Below are 18,284 nucleotides of genomic sequence, written 5' to 3'. Positions count from 1 at the left end.
GGGTCGAGAGGGAGCTTGGCAGGGATTTTAGTGTCTAACCCGGCTCGATGAACTCATTGGTAAATACAGCTGCTGTAAGTCTGCGACCAAGATTCCAGGGCACGGTTGCCACGACCCCTATCTGTGCCCCCGTCGCCATGGTGATAGGAATAGAAACACAGCTCGGTGGATTTGGCGCCGAGGTGCCTTACGAACACGGGGGAGGTCTTTGCCAAGCTGTCAAATCAGTGAAATCAAGTGTCAAAAGTGCCTCGTAACTTTCGGTGATGTGGGCAAGCCGTGCCCTTTATGGGAGGAATTTAACCTCACTGTGACCGGCAGCGTTTCAGAATCATGAAGAGGGATGTCATGCTATTATTTTTAAGCACTGATAGGACAGGATGTAGGGACTGAGAAGTAATGCAGGAGCAGTATCAAGCTACAGGTTGTCTGATTACTGTCTGCCCAATAAACACATGCACGCCGGTATGCAAACAACACCACGTCACTGGAGACTTACACGTTTCTTGCGGTGAGTTATGATCATCGTCTCCGAATAGATGCTGGCTCGCTCTCACAGACGAGTTTGCATTTGTGCGCGTGGGTGTGTTTTGTTTTAAGGGAGGGTTACACTAGTTCAAGATTCAGAGCACAGGCTACTCCCAAAGAGAGAAAAAAACCTGACTCACGTCGGTTTTGAAGCTGCAAAGTGTTTTTAACCTTTCTCTCGCGCAGTTGTTAAAACACCAGCAGTGTTGCTCTCTCGGATGAATATTCCTCCGTGACCTGATGGAGGCTAAACTTAGCTACAGCTGCTGTGTGCTTATCTGTGTGCACGAGGACATGTGATGTGATGATGGATATGTGCTGTAATGGGGGGTATGTGTGCGGTTGTAAATGAAGCATTCATATCTGAAACACACGGATCTAGAGGTTCAGGTCACAGAGTTGCCGCTGACTGACCTCTACCGAAAACCATGAGACATAATGCAAAAATAATTGCATCTGATATGGAGGCTCATTTATTTGCTCTTCAGGCACTGTGAGCAAAGTGAAAACGATCCTTCAAGCTCTATTTTCCATTACGATAAACAGGATTTTTTCACGTTATCTAATTTATTTTAATTTAAATCAATGTCACGCTCTGTTTACTGTCAATCTCCCGACACCCACACAAAATCAGGGGAAGCTTCAGCCTGAAAAAATAATCTAGTTTAAACATGTCACCTTGAAAAGTTTGCTGCCACATCCTGTCGTCTTATTTAACAAGTTTCTATTAGCAGGTGTCAGCTGCAGCAGCAAGATTATACTTTCAGACAAGAATAATACTAAATTCTATCATCAACATGCTATGCTAACACCCTCGCAATTTAAATTATTTAGCATGGTAACAGCTACTGTTTATCACAGGCTATGCTTTGCATGCTTTCTTTCTTATTGACTAAAAGCCATTGACACATTTTACCAAAAAACTATAATTTTAACCTTGTGTAAACAAATGAGAGAAAAGTTGTGGTATTACAGAAGTCATTAGGGTTCATCCTGTGGGAAAATCAATAATTAGTATGATGTTCGTTCTGTTCAGATATTTCACGACATAAATGAAAGTTTAACCTGCTGGTTAAAGTTCTGCAACAGGAAAACATAGAGGATCAAAAAACCCAATAAGATTCATCCTCTAGGGATCATGCACCAGACTTCATGGAAAGCCTTGGAGAGAGCTATTGAGATATCATGACAAAGAACTAAAATATTGTTGTTCCTTGAAGAAAAGACATTAGTGTCAGAAAAATCACAAGGATTCATCCTCTGGGGACCATGAATGTAAGAGATTTATTGATCCTTGTACTATATTTAATGGCAGAGCTGCTGATATATTTTAACAATGGCTTAAAAAAAAAAAATCATTTTGTGGTCGTTTCTCATATTTTGAGCAAAAACTCATGTTGCTCAAAGAAAAGGCCTTTGTATCAGAAGAACTATGCAAATTCATCCTCTGAGAACAATGAATGTAAGAGATTTATTGACCCTTGTACTTTATTTAATGGCAGAGCTGCTGATATATTTTAACAATGATTAACAGGTTCGAAACTTACAGTATGTTGTTGCTCATAGAAAATGCATTATTAATAGAAAAATCACAAGGATTCATCCTCTGGGGACAATGAATGTACAAGATTTATTGACCCCAGTACTAGATTTAATGGCAAAGATGCTGACATATTTTAACAATAACTAAAAAAAAAATTGTTTTGTGGTAATTTCCCCCAATTTTGAGCAAAAACTCATGTTGTTCAAAGAAAAAGCCTTTGTGTCAGAAAAACTATGCAAATTCATCCCCTGGGGACAATGAATATAAGAGATTTATTGACCCTCGTACTAGATTTCATGGCAGTGTGACCAGTAGTTACTGGGAAATACAAAAAGCCACAATGCAGTCATAATATTTACTATAATAATACTCTAAAAGATGGCAGCATTCTGCGTTATCATCACGTCAGGCCTAGCTATTGATAAAAAGCGTTAAGGCGTAGACATTTTTAGAACCATCTTGATTTATTGCTTTGTTTTTTTTCTGATGATATAATTTTCTGGGAATCTTAACAATTAATAACAAACCCTTCATAACCCATCACGCCACCACCCTCCATCCACCCCCCACAAAAAAAAGCAGTACAGATTATCTTGAACCATGTCAGTTACTGGCGACAACATTTAGAAAGGAACCAGTTTTCAGAAAGCTTCAGTATAAATCAGTGCTGAATAGCTGAAATGTCATCAGGTCGTCTCAGAGTTTGAAGGGGAATCAGAGTTTTTCTTCTGTGGACGAGGTGATTTCTTTGAATTTATGCCCATCTAAATCTAAAAACACCCCAAAGAACAAACAAAGAAGAAAAAAAAAACACTTCTAGAAGTCCAAGTAAAGTGTAGTCTTATGGGCAAATTATGAATTAAATTTGAATTAAGTGACAAAACAGCGTCAACTCCCGTGATAAAATAAATAGATTTCAGTGTTAGATTACTGACTGGAGGAGTTTATCAAAGCCTAGCTTCACAGAGAGCTGCTTCCAAACGTGTAGGGGTTGTAGTTCTTCAGAGGCAGTGGGCAAGTCTGTGTCTGTGAAGATTATTCGCCTTCTTCCTCTCTGCATGGCTGGAGGATCCTGCAGGGGTAAAAAAAAAAAAAAAAAAAAGACTGATAAAGACACGATGAGGGATTTTCTTTGGCTGCTATCAGCTGCCTCTGAGTCGCTGACCCCTGAGAGACAGCAGGACTGTGGCGGTCTGAACAACAAGGAGAAGCCCAGGTCCCTGTTCTCACACTGGGAAGAAATATAAGCCGTGACCTGCCTTCTGTCGGTACTAATCTCTTGACATTTTCTGCGCTTCATGTCATTGGTTAAAGAAAGGAGCCTAAAAAAGGAGATTATATGCAACTTAATTTATCTGACCCTTCCAGTTTGAATGTGTTAGGATACCACAACCTTGCCCTCATAATTCTTTATGTTTCTTGTCTGGGGTTGTGTTTAAATATTTCATTTGTGCTAACAGTCTGAGGTAGGTCTTGACCTCAATATAAACAGTTTTCCCAGCTGCGTGTGTTGAATAGCTTCATGTCCACGAGCCCTTCAGACACCTCTCAGGACGAAATGAAACACAAACGCGAGCCAGGCATTATTGCTAAAAACGAGAGATCTGTGCTTTGACCTCAGGAAAAAACTTTTGTCAAATATTCACAGATGTGTGTAAAGACAAGACGACTTCTGTGCAAGTGCTAGAAAATGATTTCAAATTTATGATATTCTCGTGTGTGCATATTTTTGGCCAAGGTGAAACTTTAGAAATAACTGCATCCCAAAGTTAACTTTTTCTATTTATAAGATCTTCCTAGAGCTACTTTTTGTTTGTTTGTTTTTTAGTGCTATTTTCTTAATGCATTTTTTATGAGGTGGGGCAGATTTAATATGCTGCTGCAGCTGTTTGGAGTAATTTGCCCAATGAAAAGTGTCCTAAGCTTCAACTTCCATCTTGCTTGTCTCTTTCCATCTCTCTTCTCTCTTCTGTTTGTCTCCTACACTGCACGCCTACATGCTTTGGGCAGGGCGGAGCAGAGCCGCTGTGTTTGGACATATCGTGGTTTCTGTGTCCCGCTGAGAAAGTCACAGCACAGACTGCCCCTCAGTGTTCACACTCATTTTCTAAAACACACACTCCTATAAAGTATAAATATAGCGTCTGACTCAGCCCGTCCAGCCCACATGCTGAGGCATCAACACACACTCTGTTTGACCCAAACAAAGGACTTGAACTGGTCCACACTGACTCTATGTGGCGAGCTGCGACATTGCAAGTTATTCTTGTGGATCTGTGACTCAGGATCACACTGTGCCTTGAAGACATGTTTTGCATCGGCTACAACCGCATTTTAGAGTGATTCATTAATATTCATACATCAGGCAAAATGATTTATTCAGTGTTCATATCCTGTCAAAGAACGATACTATTTCCTGTAGTTCTTCATCTGCCTTAAAAATGTGAGTTAGCTGAAAGTAGCTTGAACATGTCATTGAATAAACTTGAGAAATTACGTTCTATAAGTGCACAATATTGAGATGAATCAATAGACAGAAGTGAAAGATTTTTGAGGATTGGTTTTGAAGCTTGGTGGCATCTCTCTGTTGGCTAGCCGTCACCGTCTTGCCAGTGCCGAACTCCTCTTAACCTCACTTGTGGAGGCAGCCTCAAGTGGCCATTTGTGGAACTGCATCCCTGAAGGTTGCCGCTTCATAATTGATTTAACATTTAGTGAATTAAAGAGAATTTGAATTTATGTGCATTTATGGGAATAAATGTGTTGTTGTCGTTTGATGCTACAGTTACACCTTTTACTGCAGTTAAGTTTACGCTGATTTCTTTGAGTTTTATTTATGTATTTGCACTTGCCACCAGGGGGCAGAGTATTAGCGATTCTGCTAATACGCGGATGATGTTTTTTAATTTACAAGTAATCTCTTAACACTTAATTTCTTTAAGTCAGAACCAACCATGTCTTGAAAACTACTACATTTGTGGTGAATTAAGCTGTAATGGATATTTTCTCTATTTTAATTGATGAGAAATATATATATGATGATGTTTTACAGTGGAAGTCAGTAAGAAAGATTTTATAAAAGTATAGATGCAGCTTAATCCTCAGAGCAAGATGTCACATTTTGAGTATTTATGGCTTTAGGGCTTAATACAAAGAATAATTGAGTTATTTAATCAATATACTGTATTAGTATACTGCTCCAACTTCAGCTCAGCATTATAAACTTTATGAATAATGTTTGTCTATAACCTGTCCAGTAAACTACTGACATTGTTAATCAAAATCAGTTGCTCTCTCCCTATGTGTCCACCTGTATTGGTAGTTGTTTAAATATTGTTTTTTCTGTTTTCCTGCGCTGGGACTGAATTTGCATTCTTCACAAAATACAGATGACGTATGGAAAATCAGTTTTGTGCTTTCTTTGTGTAGTTTGGGTCTGATTTGCATGCTTTTCTTTGGGCTCATTAAACAGGGTCTGTTTGCATTGTGCAAGACTCAAAAGGCCTGCGTCAAAAATTTCCAAATAAGCCGTGATCACAAAGCGCTGGTGGAAGATTTGTTTTTTTCCAAACCATGGTCAAATTACCAGTTCAGGTTTTGGTTCTAACAAAGCATCAGCCTTTAAAATGTGATTTTAACCACCACCAGCTAAAAACAGAATTCTATTCTTTATTTTGAAATACAATAGATCCTACTATAGTGGTTTCAAAAATCAAATAGATGAAATATCTTGTTAATTTCAGGTAAAGAGAAGCATTCAATACTTCTCTTACATCTTCATTATTTGATCTATTATTACTGTTACACATGGATCAGTGGCAGTAAAACCTACACATTAATCCTTGGTGACCCATCGTAGTTCGCTCTTGACGTTTTGCAGCTCTGATAGATTAACAGCTGGCCCAGGCAGCTTCACCGCACCCGGCAATGCTTTCTTCTCCTCTGGCGTCTGGGCTGCAGCAGTGGGCTGCTCTGGAGAAGGAGCCTGAAGAAAAAAAATTAACAGTGCAAACTGTTAGCAGGGTTGTTGAAGGCAGTTTAATTTAAGTCAGATTTCTGAAAATAACTTTTTGAAATTAATAGTCTCACAGCCTCTTGAAACTGGATTAATGCTTTTCATCCACACTGTAATTGCAGGGTTTACTCAATATTGCTAGTGCTGTAAGTGTTTCACTATCCTCCCCTGCAAACCCATATATTTGGTCATAAAACTAAGAGTAAAGTTTTTATGTGTTTTTCCTCATAAAGCATTATTATGACACAGAATGTTGCACAAGTTTAGAGAAAATATAAGGAAAAAAACACAACTTCATGTCAAAGCTACCAGTCAAGATAGCTAGCTTAGCTAAAGCTAAATTTTACCAACTCCTTCAGTTGTTTCCTGTTACTGAAAACTTTAATGTGATCATCCAACATCTAAATAGTTAAAATTAATATCACATTTAAATGTATGGTAGATAAAGCCGACCGTAATGGAGAACCAACAAAGTAGCATCAGCTAGGATTTTAGCATAGCAAGGTGTGGAAGATCAAGCTAAGGTTTAGTAAGCTAGCATGCAGTTATACCCAGTTAGATACTGTATTAGCTTGCTGTGTACAGTAATTTTAGGTTTGTTGTTGAAGTAACTGTTCTGTTAGCAATCACTTAGTTCAGAATTAGTTAGTAAATTGATATATTTCAAATGGAGGCTTGTGTTTTCAGCTTTATTCCACCAGTTTCACATAACATTAGCACCTTTAACATGCCAATATCAACATTTAAAGTAAGTTAGCACTTTAGTATTTCTTTCACATCGATATATATATATATATATATATATATATATATATATATATATATATATATATATATATATATATAGTCACAAACACATTATTAAGTCTACATAAGAAGATATGTAACAATTCTCCTTCATATATCCACATTTATGAAATTATTTCTAGCTTAACACAGCAAAATAGAAACAAACAGTACCAAGACCTAACCACCTAATGTTTTATGGGTATTTTGTCATACATCTTGGAATTTAAAATGTATGTTTTCCATCTAATTCCATCACTCAATTTCATTCCAATTTTATATAGAAAAGTGTGAGTTTACTCAAACAAGGCGATACACAGTACAAAAGTGCACTCAGACTACTTGTAAATTACATTTCATTTTATTTATTTATGGTATTGGGGAAATATAATCTGCACAATATATGAAATTAAAGATATGTGCTCCTCAAATACTCATAAACCCACAGAGACCTACTTGTGAATGTTTGCTTTATCTGTAACATTTGCATCTGGTATTATTACTGTATGTATTCAGATTCAAAGTACTTGTAAGGGAAATGCATGGTGTAAGTGTTTGCAGAACATATTGATTAGATCAATGTTAAAAACAAACATCAGTCCCAGAAAACTGAAAGGCCACCTCAGAGCAGTCTCAATCTCAATTTGAATGTTGACATGGGGTCAAACTGTGGGCCCAGTTACGATAAGGAGAATGTATTTTATCAGAAGGCCTAAATGCAAAGACCCGTGGATTGGACATAATTTCCAGATACATGAGTTAATAGCAAATGTTCTCTCACCTCTTCTGTTTCTACTGTCTCCTCTCTCCTCTTCACAGGAAGCCCCGCCCCTGGACGCAGAGCTCCCATCGGGATATTCAAATTAGCCTGACAGACAGAGAGAACAGCCAATGAGAGCCTTTCAACACCTGAATGAATAGTTACTGCTGTTTCCTCAAAACCCTGTGTTTTGATTATGACCACCACTTCCTGGTTTTGGTTATCAACATGTACCTAAAAGGGACTTGTGTTTTTATGAAAATCGGGACACACACACACATACACATAGAGCTCAGCAACCTGCCTGCTAACTTGATGTTCTACTGCTGCCTGCCCTGACGTCCTGTCACTTGAATTTGATGTGTTTTTGTTTTGTACTGTAATGTAATGTATATAAGCTCATAATGTACAGCTGTACAACTGAGTGGGGGTTTGTTAGCGCCGTCAGTGGATGTCGTTCTACGAAGGAGTTATATATTTTACAGACATTAATGTTTTGAGATTGGAAGGAAAGTTCTGGAGGACAAACGGCCTCACTCGCAGCATGTTTGCTGAGGTTTGTTTTACAGTAATGTCGCTTTGGCTGAGATTGTTTGCCGTCTTTATGCTTAGCGTGCCGTTAGCAATCATCTTCTGACATTCCACCGCCGCAACCAAAGATTAAAGGTATATTTCACCTGAGATTCAAAGTTCAGTCATTATGCTCTTAAATCCATTTAGAAGAAAACAGAACCGAAGTGTAATTCCATCTCAGCTTTGTCCACAAAATAAGAAAACTACAGTTTATTACAGCTCAGGCTCGTTGTCACCAGTTGTTAGCAGAATGGTTAACCAGAAATAACAGATAATGGCCTCTTAAATATGAATATATTCTAATATGTCCAATTTATTTCTCAGATTTTCATCAAAATGGTTTAAAAAGATCAAATAGATAATTAATGAAAAATTATTTTCGGACGTAGTTGCTTTGCCCAGTCAGTCATCTATCATTGATAATTAGCAACAATATGGGCACGATCTCATTTTTCATGTATTTCTATTCTCACAAACACCGGTCAAGGCGTCCGTTGGTTTCCATTTGTTTCCTCGAACCATGAATCAGACTAAAAGTAGCTGGAGTTGTGTGAACCGTAACTCCACATGTTAAGGGAAGTTTTCATGGATGCTTTAATAAATGTATGCAGTCCACACATCTTGCGCAAGACTCAAAAGATTGGAAACAGTGGCTGACTGGCTGGAGCAAATGTCTACAAGACAGTTTCTGTATATGTCTAGCCTCCTTAGCTTTCTCTAAACAGCATACGTAACACAATCCAAACTGCGCTAAATACCCAATTTATCACATTTAATCTTCTCTCTAGTAGCACACACAAACCATTAGACTCTGCTTTTGGGGTAAACAGTGACGAATAACTGAGAGAGAAGTAAATGTTGAACCCAGATTCTGCGGCACAAGCTATTTGGGGAAGTTTAATGGCCTGCTTTCTGCAGCCATATAAAGGTAGTGTGAGCTGGTACTATCTGGGAGGAGGCTGAGATTGAACTACAGAGTGTAACCTGCTGCATTTCCATCGATCCTATCAACGTTTTTGAAGGTGCGCTAATCTTTTAAGCTGCCCTGCTGACAAAAACTTTACGTGAACATGAAGGGAGCGCCTAGATAAGAATGGAAACCACAGACTTTTCTGGTTGACAGGGTATTTGTAAGAAACAAGATGGACTGTAGCTTTGAACACAACCGTGTATATAGTTGGGCTTAAACTGTATAGATAAGCTCAAATAGACAGCCTTTCAAACAGCCTCTGGAGTTATGTTCCTTGGGTTATTTGGTCCACAATGCTGGCAGCCATTACGCCTCCATTAGCCAGGAGAAAAGTCTGTTTGTTAAAGGATCATGTTGTCTGATGTATGTGCCCCTAGACTAAATTTAGTAAGTACCAGACAGCCTCCGCTTCTCCATTAATCCAGAAAAAAAGTGTTTTTGTTGTGCTGGTTTCTTGATTATACTGTTGTTGCAGTTGTGAAAAGAGTATTTTGTGTACAAGCTGTTTTTGTTGGTGACTGACTTATTACTGCATTCCTACGATATTGTCAGACTCTTCTTTCTGGTCAAAACCAAGGGTCATGGTTAGGCTACATTCAGGTTAGCGTAAGGGGTTATGCGCCTACATTCCCCACAATGAAAAAGTTCAGGTTGAAGATTATTTTTTATTTATCTGTACCTCATACCTTAGTCTACATCCTTCTGCTGCTGCTGCTGTAACAATATAAATTTACCCTGTTGACACAAACATCTATACTCAACAATACCTATATGAGTAGACTTGGTGAAGTTCCCCATTGGAAAATCTAATGTGTTGGATTTTATAGCCAAGATATGAACCAGTACCTAACAAAGGGTGTCTAGACAGTGGTGATTAAAGAAAGAAAGCAACAGCTGTCTGATATGTATCTAATACCGGATGCTTTTGAAAATATGTGACGCTAAACCAGATTTGTCATATAAAACATGCAAAGCTACTGATATGGATGTTTACAGGTTTTTATGATTCAGATATTTATAACGTGAAGTTGTGCTGCTGCTGCTGTTGTTAGTGATAAACTGATGGTTGGCTTTTTGTTGCCGTTTGAACTATGAACCTCATGTATGTATCATACTGGTATTTAAAAAAAAAAAAAGAATCCTCTCTTCAGATGCCTGTCCCATGGTTAGAGATGAAAATGAGCACAACGAGAAGACAGACCATGGAGCAAACCTTCTAAACCATCTCCATATACAGACAGCCCTGCATATGTTTGCCTCGCTAAAACTCTGCACTAACAAAGCCTTGATGCTGTACATGCACAGTCTGAGCTCTGTATTTGCCTTCACAAATAAATACCTGGCAACACCTGTCCTCTGTTGTGTTAAAGCTTGTTGCACGTAGGAAGCCACACGCAAAGTTTTAGAGCACACAGGTGAAAATCTTTTACCTGAAGGGCCTTAACGTTGGACGAAGGTTTGGACATAATCCCCTCCGTTGAGACCACTGACCTGCAGGAAGGAAGCACAGATCACAGGCATTCAGCTGTGTGTGTCCTTGTGTGTATTTGTGAGTGTTTGTGCATGTTGGGGGCACTGGGACTCTGTTCCTGTGGTTTTCAAGGCCCGGGATACCGTTTCAGTTGCTTAGCGACTCTTACAGAGAAAAGCAGGTAGAGAACTGTTCTCTGAATCATTCATGAGAGGGAGACAGAGAGAGACTGTCAAAATAAAAGTGAGTCGGTTTCACCTGGAGCTTTGCATTGATGCAAAGGAGTACTGTTGGGCAAGGCCAGCAGCAAATGCTTTCTACTGCACTTCTAGTGACATTCAACAGCTGAAATAGTCTGATATTAAATCTGAACAATCACATAAACTCTACTGTACTGAGAAGAAAGCAAGTTACAGCTTACGTCGTGTTAAATATACTAATATCATGGCCAGTACCATGACATGATTAGTATTTATGATTAGTATAGTAGTCATATTTGCTGTAATTATTAATATGTAGCTGTGGAAACATTAGAGAACGCAGTGTACATTTTTACTCAGCTACTTTTTAATGTTAGTTACGAGGAACAGTTTGAATGCTTTTCAGATTAAGGTTTTGCATTAAAAATAAAAAAAGTTGTTAAAGATTTGATTTTAAAGCAATCTTAACTCATTTTTATTTATATTCAAATGCAATTTGCATTATTTATAACCACATATTCCCATCGGGCAGCATGGGATTAGCTGGAGGTCAACTGCTCCGGCTCATTGTTAAGTTTCCAGTTTCCTTGCACTGCACCTTTACAGTAAGCTAACATTTTGCAGCTAGAATATTCTTCTTCTTCTTTTTTTAATGTTGCTCTGTGTACAAGTATATGTAGAACAATGCTTATTTATCTTGTTCATATACTGGATATACACACACACATTTTAGTTTGTGAATAACGTCCCAAATAAAGATGATTCTGATTCAGGTACAGGTGTTTTAATGCTACAAGTCTAATTTCCCACATGTTAAGCAAGTAAATATTGTATATTGAGCTCTAGGGGTTTATAAAGGACGGGTGTGAACACAGGTGCTATGAAAATGCTGGAAGGATAAAAATAGACAGTACATCAGGTTTCGTTTATAGGCATAAACCACAAGTACAACATGACAGTTGGGATGGTTACATTAGTATTAAAATTGATTATAATGGCCTATCTGTTTCATCACATGTGCGTGAAACAGAACTCACAAAGCTCGCATCTAAAATGCTTTCTGGTTAGATACAGCATAAGACATGTGTACGCATATAGCAATCTATGACTATATCAGGGGGATGTTTCAAGCTTACGGTGTGTTCACACTACAAGTGACAAAAGCTACAACATGGTCTGCGTTGCCAGCGTCATTGGCGCCAAGTTGCTGTTGGATGGAGAGTTTGGAACGGGCATTTAGTGTCAAAAAAAAGTTGATGCCTGCTCAAATATGCTGACACACAATAACAAGTTTGTCGCTTCATATCGTCAGCTTCTGTTAAAAACGTGTTATAGCTTCTTGTTCTCTCACTGCTAGCTTGTACGCATCATTAGAAGTGAATAAAGACTGTCTTTAGAAATAAATGCCAGCCCCTCCTAACATACGTTTGCATCCTCTGGAAGGTTATGGAAATACCTTTTAGCTGCTGAACAACCAGCACCACAATCCTGCTCGTAGTCTTGACTGACAGCAACGCAACTATTGACAGCAAAAGTTGCATTTGCAGAATCACATCATCCAGTACATCAGTATTTTCACATCACTTATTATGTTAAAGACTTATTTAAAACTGCCTGCAGGTAGGACTCCTTCATAACAGCTGTGCATTCAACAAAAGAAAATATTTGACAGTTAAACTCTTCCTCATATTTTCTCGGCTTGTTGTCAGTTGTTTCCTTCTTCTTTTCTACCCTTTGGTATTGTCCAGATCAGCACTGACCCAAGTGGTTTCTAATCGCACAAGTTTCCATGGCCTATTTATCTTATCTGAGAGGGGCTTGGAGGACCAGAGGAGCAGGTCTCCACTGGTTTCCAGGGTGTTGTTTGAGCAACAACATACAGTAAAACCTTTGCAGCCCGGACACCCCCAAATACACAACACACACATGCTTACACAACGTGAGGATATTTATGTTGGTGATTAGCAGCAGCTGCCCCCTGATGCAACACTGCATACCCTGACAAAAGCCCTTTTCACTTTTACTATATGTTCATACTAGAGTAATGGCGAAATTATTCCTTGTACTTTCACTTTTCAAACCAGATATGCAACAAAATGTTTCCTCGATGTGCTTCAAGGAATGTGAGTGTGTGTCAATATGCCTGTTAAACAAAATGATCATCACCCTGTCCATCAAATAGTTATTCAATAGTTAGTAGTAACTTCTTGTTGTTAGTTCCCTGTTAGCTGGAGCATTAGAAAATATACAAATCAGTTTGTTTTTGACTGTTTTTTTAAATGAATAGTTTGACATTTTGTGAAATTAGCTTCTTTCTTCTTGCTCAATATTTGGCGGGAAGCAATTAGCCTAGCATAAAACCTGGGGGTAGGCGAAACAGTTCAAATAAGGTTAACCAGCCCCTCTAGGTGTTACACTCATTATGTTGTATTACCTTTTTTGGGGCCTTTACTATTATGTGCCAACTGGACTCTTTTAATGGCAGAGTGGAGAACTTATGCTAAAGTTAGCTAACCTGTATTGCTGAGCAAGGTGTTACGCACATGTAGAGCTTGAAGCGTGTTGATATGCTCAGATAAAATTCAAACAGACTTTGATTTTACTTTTGGCTACCGCTAATGTTACACGGGATACATTTTTATTTTGTGACCTATAATCTTACAAAAAAGTCTTACGAAAGTACAACATCTTGGTTTTATTTTAAGCTAGCAGTTTGTTTAGCTTAGCATCAAACCTGTAACCACAAAGCACACACCGATTGATATGTGTTCCCTTTCAGTACAAATTAGACTTAATTTATATGCTTGTCATTCAATAATAAAATAAAAACATAATTTAACTAAGCTAGCAGTTAGCTTAGCTTAGCATCATATCTGTAAGCAAGAAGATACAGCCTCAATCTGGCAAAGCTGCACCTCAAAGCTGCACCAAGTGTATTTTATAGTGTATGCTGAAGTTGAATAAGCTAAGCTAATTGTATCCTAGCTTTGCTTCATAGTTGGTATACAGACTCAAAAATCAGGTATAAGTCAATATTTCTTGAAATTATAAACTATGAAAGACAATGTAGGAAATGTCAGTATTTTAAATAAAGGGCTTAACTTGACTTCTTCTATAAAAAGCTACAAAATGCTGAAGGACACTAATTGCCTGAAGCTAGCTCCCTATAAAGACACACGAACCTCACATAACATAAAGCTGAGGTAACTTACCAGCTGATGACACTAAATCCTCACTGTATCGTCTTTTGCTTGGTGGTTTAACCACTTCTCTTCCCTCACACGCTTTTGGTCTCTTTCCCCTTCATCTCTTTCTTTTCCTTTCTCTTTTACTTGTCTCTCCACCCTTTCTCTCTCTCTCTCTTTCTCTTGGTTCCTCGTAAGTAGTGGAAGGATTCCTCTCATATCTGGGATTTGTTCTCACTATAAATAGACGAGTGATACACAGAAGGGACCTGCTTTCTATCTGCACACACACACACTTGCATGGACACACACAGAGACCAACCAAAACAGAATCAAAACAGCACTTGAAACACTTTAATTTGAGCATCTTTTAAAAAGTTTTTAACTACTTTTACAGCTAAATGGCCTTGTGAGAGGAATTAATTAAACTCTAAGACCAAAACTATTTAACATTTAAGCATGAAACTGAAAACTATCTGCTTAGATGAAGTTCATAGCTACATCATTACACTGTAGGACCAAACTTGATTCAAAAAATGTAAGATTTAAGAATGAAACTGTCAGTCACACAAAACTGTATGATTAAGAGTTCCATTGGATGAAGTAAAGTCAGCACAACACCAAACCTCATTCACAAAATTAAACATTTAAGCATGAACCACTGCCATATTATATGATATTCATAATTATAACGACAAATACAGTATTTTATTTTTGAGATAAAATGACAGTTATGCAAAGAGAAATGTAATTTCACTGTCGGGTGAAACTTCATTCCACAAGCACAAAAAATAAAAATGTCTTCTTATGACAACCATATTGTTTAAAAATTCAATTATTGTCCCATGTTTAAACGTATTGCAGGACCAAACCCCATTCATAAAATGAAACATTTAAGCACAAACCACAGAGCTGTTTGCTCATATGTGTTTCTAATGACATGTATAGTCCCTGCATCTTCATCAAACACTCATCTCAATCTCAAAATGGCCCTGGCCTATTTCAGCTCTGACACACTTCACAAACACGCACACACACACACACACAGGACTAGTCATGCTGGTATATCTGCAATTTATACGGTGCTGCCCAACCACAAGCCCAGAGGGGAAGTGTGATCTCAGAGTTAAAGGTGTGTGTGCTCTCTTACCTCCTGCGTGGCTGCTCTCTCCTGCCTGCGCTCTCTCTGAGGTCCTCTTCGGCTACCTGACCTGTTTCTGTTCGCCACGATTGGCTCAGAGAGACACGAAACTCCTCCCCTACAGGAACCCGACCCAGCATCAGAGAAGTAGAATGAGTTTTCAGCCACCGTGGGACTGAATGTTTCTATATGTTGGACAAGTCGCCTACCTTTCTCTCAAGGTTTTTACCAAAGCCTTCCTCCAATTAAGCTGTCTACATTTATTGCATCGCACTTGTTAAACTGATCCGCTGTGTGCACAGGTAGTAAAATGAAGAGCCTCACACTGCAGGCAAGCTATATATTTCTATAACTATGCAAATGTTACCCACACACTGGTCTCACCTGTTGGTGACGAGAGTCTAGTCCCATTAGAGATAAACACCTGAATGTGTTTATTGTATGTGGCAACGTGCTGTAGCCGATACAGGATCACTGACTTCCTAGAGTTTCACGTCATTTACAAGTTTTGTCTGCATCATTTGATTAAACTGACTGCAGTGAAGTAACGAGTAAGCCATTACTGGGTTTTTGTGGTTGTGGTCTTGTAGAGGTTTAAAAGCCTTAATTGTTTTAATTTAAAAAAAAAAAAATGTGTGACACTCTTTCATGACCACCTCAGACTGTTTGCATTGGCCCAATTTGTTTTTTAGTTGTTTTTTTTGGGGGGGTATTTGTATATTGTTTGTGAAGCAGACCGTGCGTGTCAAGTTACATGCAAACTGTACTTGGCCCTGGCCAAATTCATAGTTTTTCCTGGACACTTGCATAGACAGACAAATAAAGATGCTTTTTATGGCATTGCCAGCCTGGTATTATGTAACAGCATAAGAATAACATGGCAAGTCATGTTGCGTGCCATCACAGTTTAGTGTGGTTACCATCACGTGCGAAATGTGATTGAAGTGGTACTCCATTTATATACAGTTTCATGATGTTTTGCAGCTAAAGGTAGTAATTATATGTCAACATTTCTCAAAGAACACAGGGGTGAGATTAAGTTTTAGATTTTTCAGATTATAAATTTGCAGATCCTGGACCAGCTACTTTATCTTGATGCTAGTCACTAGCCTAGAAATACTGGTCTCCAGGCAAGAGATACTACTTACTAGGTTAAGAATTCTAGTTACTAGCCAAGAGATACTAATGACTGACTTACATATGCTAGTCACTAGGCTAGGGATGCTAGCTGTTAGCCTAGGGTGCTAGTTACTAGCACAGGGGTTCTAGTGACTAGCTTAGGAATGCTAGTAACTAACCTAGATATGCTAGTCACTAGGCTAGGGATGCTAGCTGATAGCCTAGGGATGCAAGTTGCTAGCCAAAGGATTCTAGTGACAAACCTAGCTGAGGGATGCTACTTATTATCCCATGGGTGATAGTTCCAAGGGATTCTAGTGTCTGGCCTAGGAATGCTAGTTACTAGCCAAAAGATTCTAATGACTGACTTAGAAATGCTGGTCGCTAGGCTAGAGATGCTAGCTGTTAGGTTAGGGGTGCTAGTTACTAGCATAAGGATTCCACTTAGCCCCAGCAATTGCAGCATAAAATCGCAAATTTGTTTTCAAGAAATTCTTCACTAGGCACAACATAAGAGGAACCCATCTTCCAGTACAGATATTATGCCATAAATACAGATGAGAGTAAACAAAATAGCTGTAAGATTACAATATGAAGACATAGAAAAATTAGACAAACTTCAAAAGCTAAAAAAATCTCTATATTAACATATAATAATGTCTTAATGTTGAATATTATATTAGGAGTCTATTTGTGGATTAGTCCTGACCTACATCAGGGGTAATTTTTGTCAGTTTTAACTTTTTCAACAAGCTTTTTAGGTCTAGGGTGTCAGTATAAGTTTGGTACAGCTCAGATATGGTGTTTGAAATTAGGCTAAATTATCATACTTTCTAACTTTATCAAGGATTTGACGAGCATCACCAGCTTACTAAAAAAAAATTCATACTGACCAACTGGAGCCTGTGTGTGAAGTGCAGCAACTCACTGGCTTTTATCCACATGCAGTTTATGTTCCCTTGGTCACATTTATGGCTTCATGACTCAGACATGGAGCTTGTTTCCTTGTTGCTCCTGACTCAGGGCTCCCACATTTATTGCTGTATTTTTATTCCAGTGACCTTTTGAAAGGCCTAAATCTAATATTAAAACACACACACTTTAATTTTTGTTTAAGTTTAGTTCTGCCTTTAGGTGCTCTGAGCATGCACTTTCCTTCTTTCTCTCTTTCTTCCTTTCAAACAAAATCATGAGAATAAATAATATTAAAGTGTATAATTTGCCTTTAATGTTACGTTTTAACCTCGATAAACATAACAAATTAAAATGTATATGTTTACATTGTGTACCCCCGCCTCTTGCCCGATGACAGCTGGGATAGGCTCCAGCAGACCCCCGCGACCCTTAACAGGAATAAGCGGGTTTAGAAGATGAATGAATGAATGAATGAATGAATGTTTACATTGTTTTAACTTCTCACACCCATTTTTAAAATAATTATGGCCAAACAATAAACCAGAGGGTCGACCAGACTTCTTAACACTGTTAAGAAAAGGCTATTTTAAATAACGTTATAAGCCTGATAGAGAGCACAATAAAGCCAAATACAAAGTGAAGAACAAACAAAATGTTCTTGTCAGATTTGAATGGCCATTCATTAGCTATTAAAAGAATGACCACATTTATCTCTGCCAACAATGCTCAGAACCATATTATTATTATTATTGTTATTATTATTAGACTTAGACTTAGATAAACTTTATTGATGCACAAGGAAAATTGCTTGGTCACAGTAGCTTAGCTGCACATAAAAAAAAAAAAAAACCACACACACTCTTAAGAACCACAAGTAAAAGAAAGATTACATAAAATAAATAAGAATGTATATTATATACATAGGATTGATAGTAAGGTGCAATAGTGTCCATCAACATCAATAACATGGAGTTATCTGTTATAGAAAGGTGAGTTGTTGTACTAATAATAATAATCAATCAAGTTTCGTTTTTTATTTTGCAATTATTATTATAATTATTATGATATTTTGCTTTAT

At 38.1% G+C, this 18,284-nt stretch overlaps 1 protein-coding gene across 1 annotated transcript; it reads right to left on the bottom strand.

The window, feature by feature from the left end:
• Positions 1–1,825: 1,825 nt before the first annotated feature.
• On the bottom strand, positions 1,826–15,731 carry smpx (small muscle protein X-linked). The gene is made up of 5 exons (XM_084566774.1): positions 15,182–15,731; positions 10,606–10,666; positions 7,654–7,740; positions 5,904–6,056; positions 1,826–3,143 (listed from the first exon to the last, which is right to left on the bottom strand). Exons 1-4 carry the CDS (start codon positions 15,310–15,312, stop codon positions 5,907–5,909), a joined length of 429 nt encoding a protein of 142 aa, XP_084422900.1. The 5' UTR covers positions 15,313–15,731; the 3' UTR covers positions 1,826–3,143; positions 5,904–5,906.
• Positions 15,732–18,284: the final 2,553 nt, after the last annotated feature.

This window comes from Chelon labrosus (genome assembly GCF_963514085.1).
Source record: "Chelon labrosus genome assembly, chromosome: 18".
NCBI classification, from domain to species: domain Eukaryota; kingdom Metazoa; phylum Chordata; class Actinopteri; order Mugiliformes; family Mugilidae; genus Chelon; species Chelon labrosus.
Note: the sequence above shows the minus strand (reverse complement) of the source record. Positions and strands in the feature narration are given on the sequence as shown.

Coding starts and splice junctions, on each gene's coding strand:
- smpx (XM_084566774.1), bottom strand. CDS start 15,312: ATGCTGGGTCGGGTTCCTGTAGGGGAGGAGTTTCGTGTCTCTCTGAGC. Junction 10,667..15,181: donor AGAGAGCAGCCACGCAGGAG/GTAAGAGAGCAC, acceptor TCCTTCCTGCAG/GTCAGTGGTCTCAACGGAGG. Junction 6,057..7,653: donor AGACAGTAGAAACAGAAGAG/GTGAGAGAACAT, acceptor TTTTTTCTTCAG/GCTCCTTCTCCAGAGCAGCC.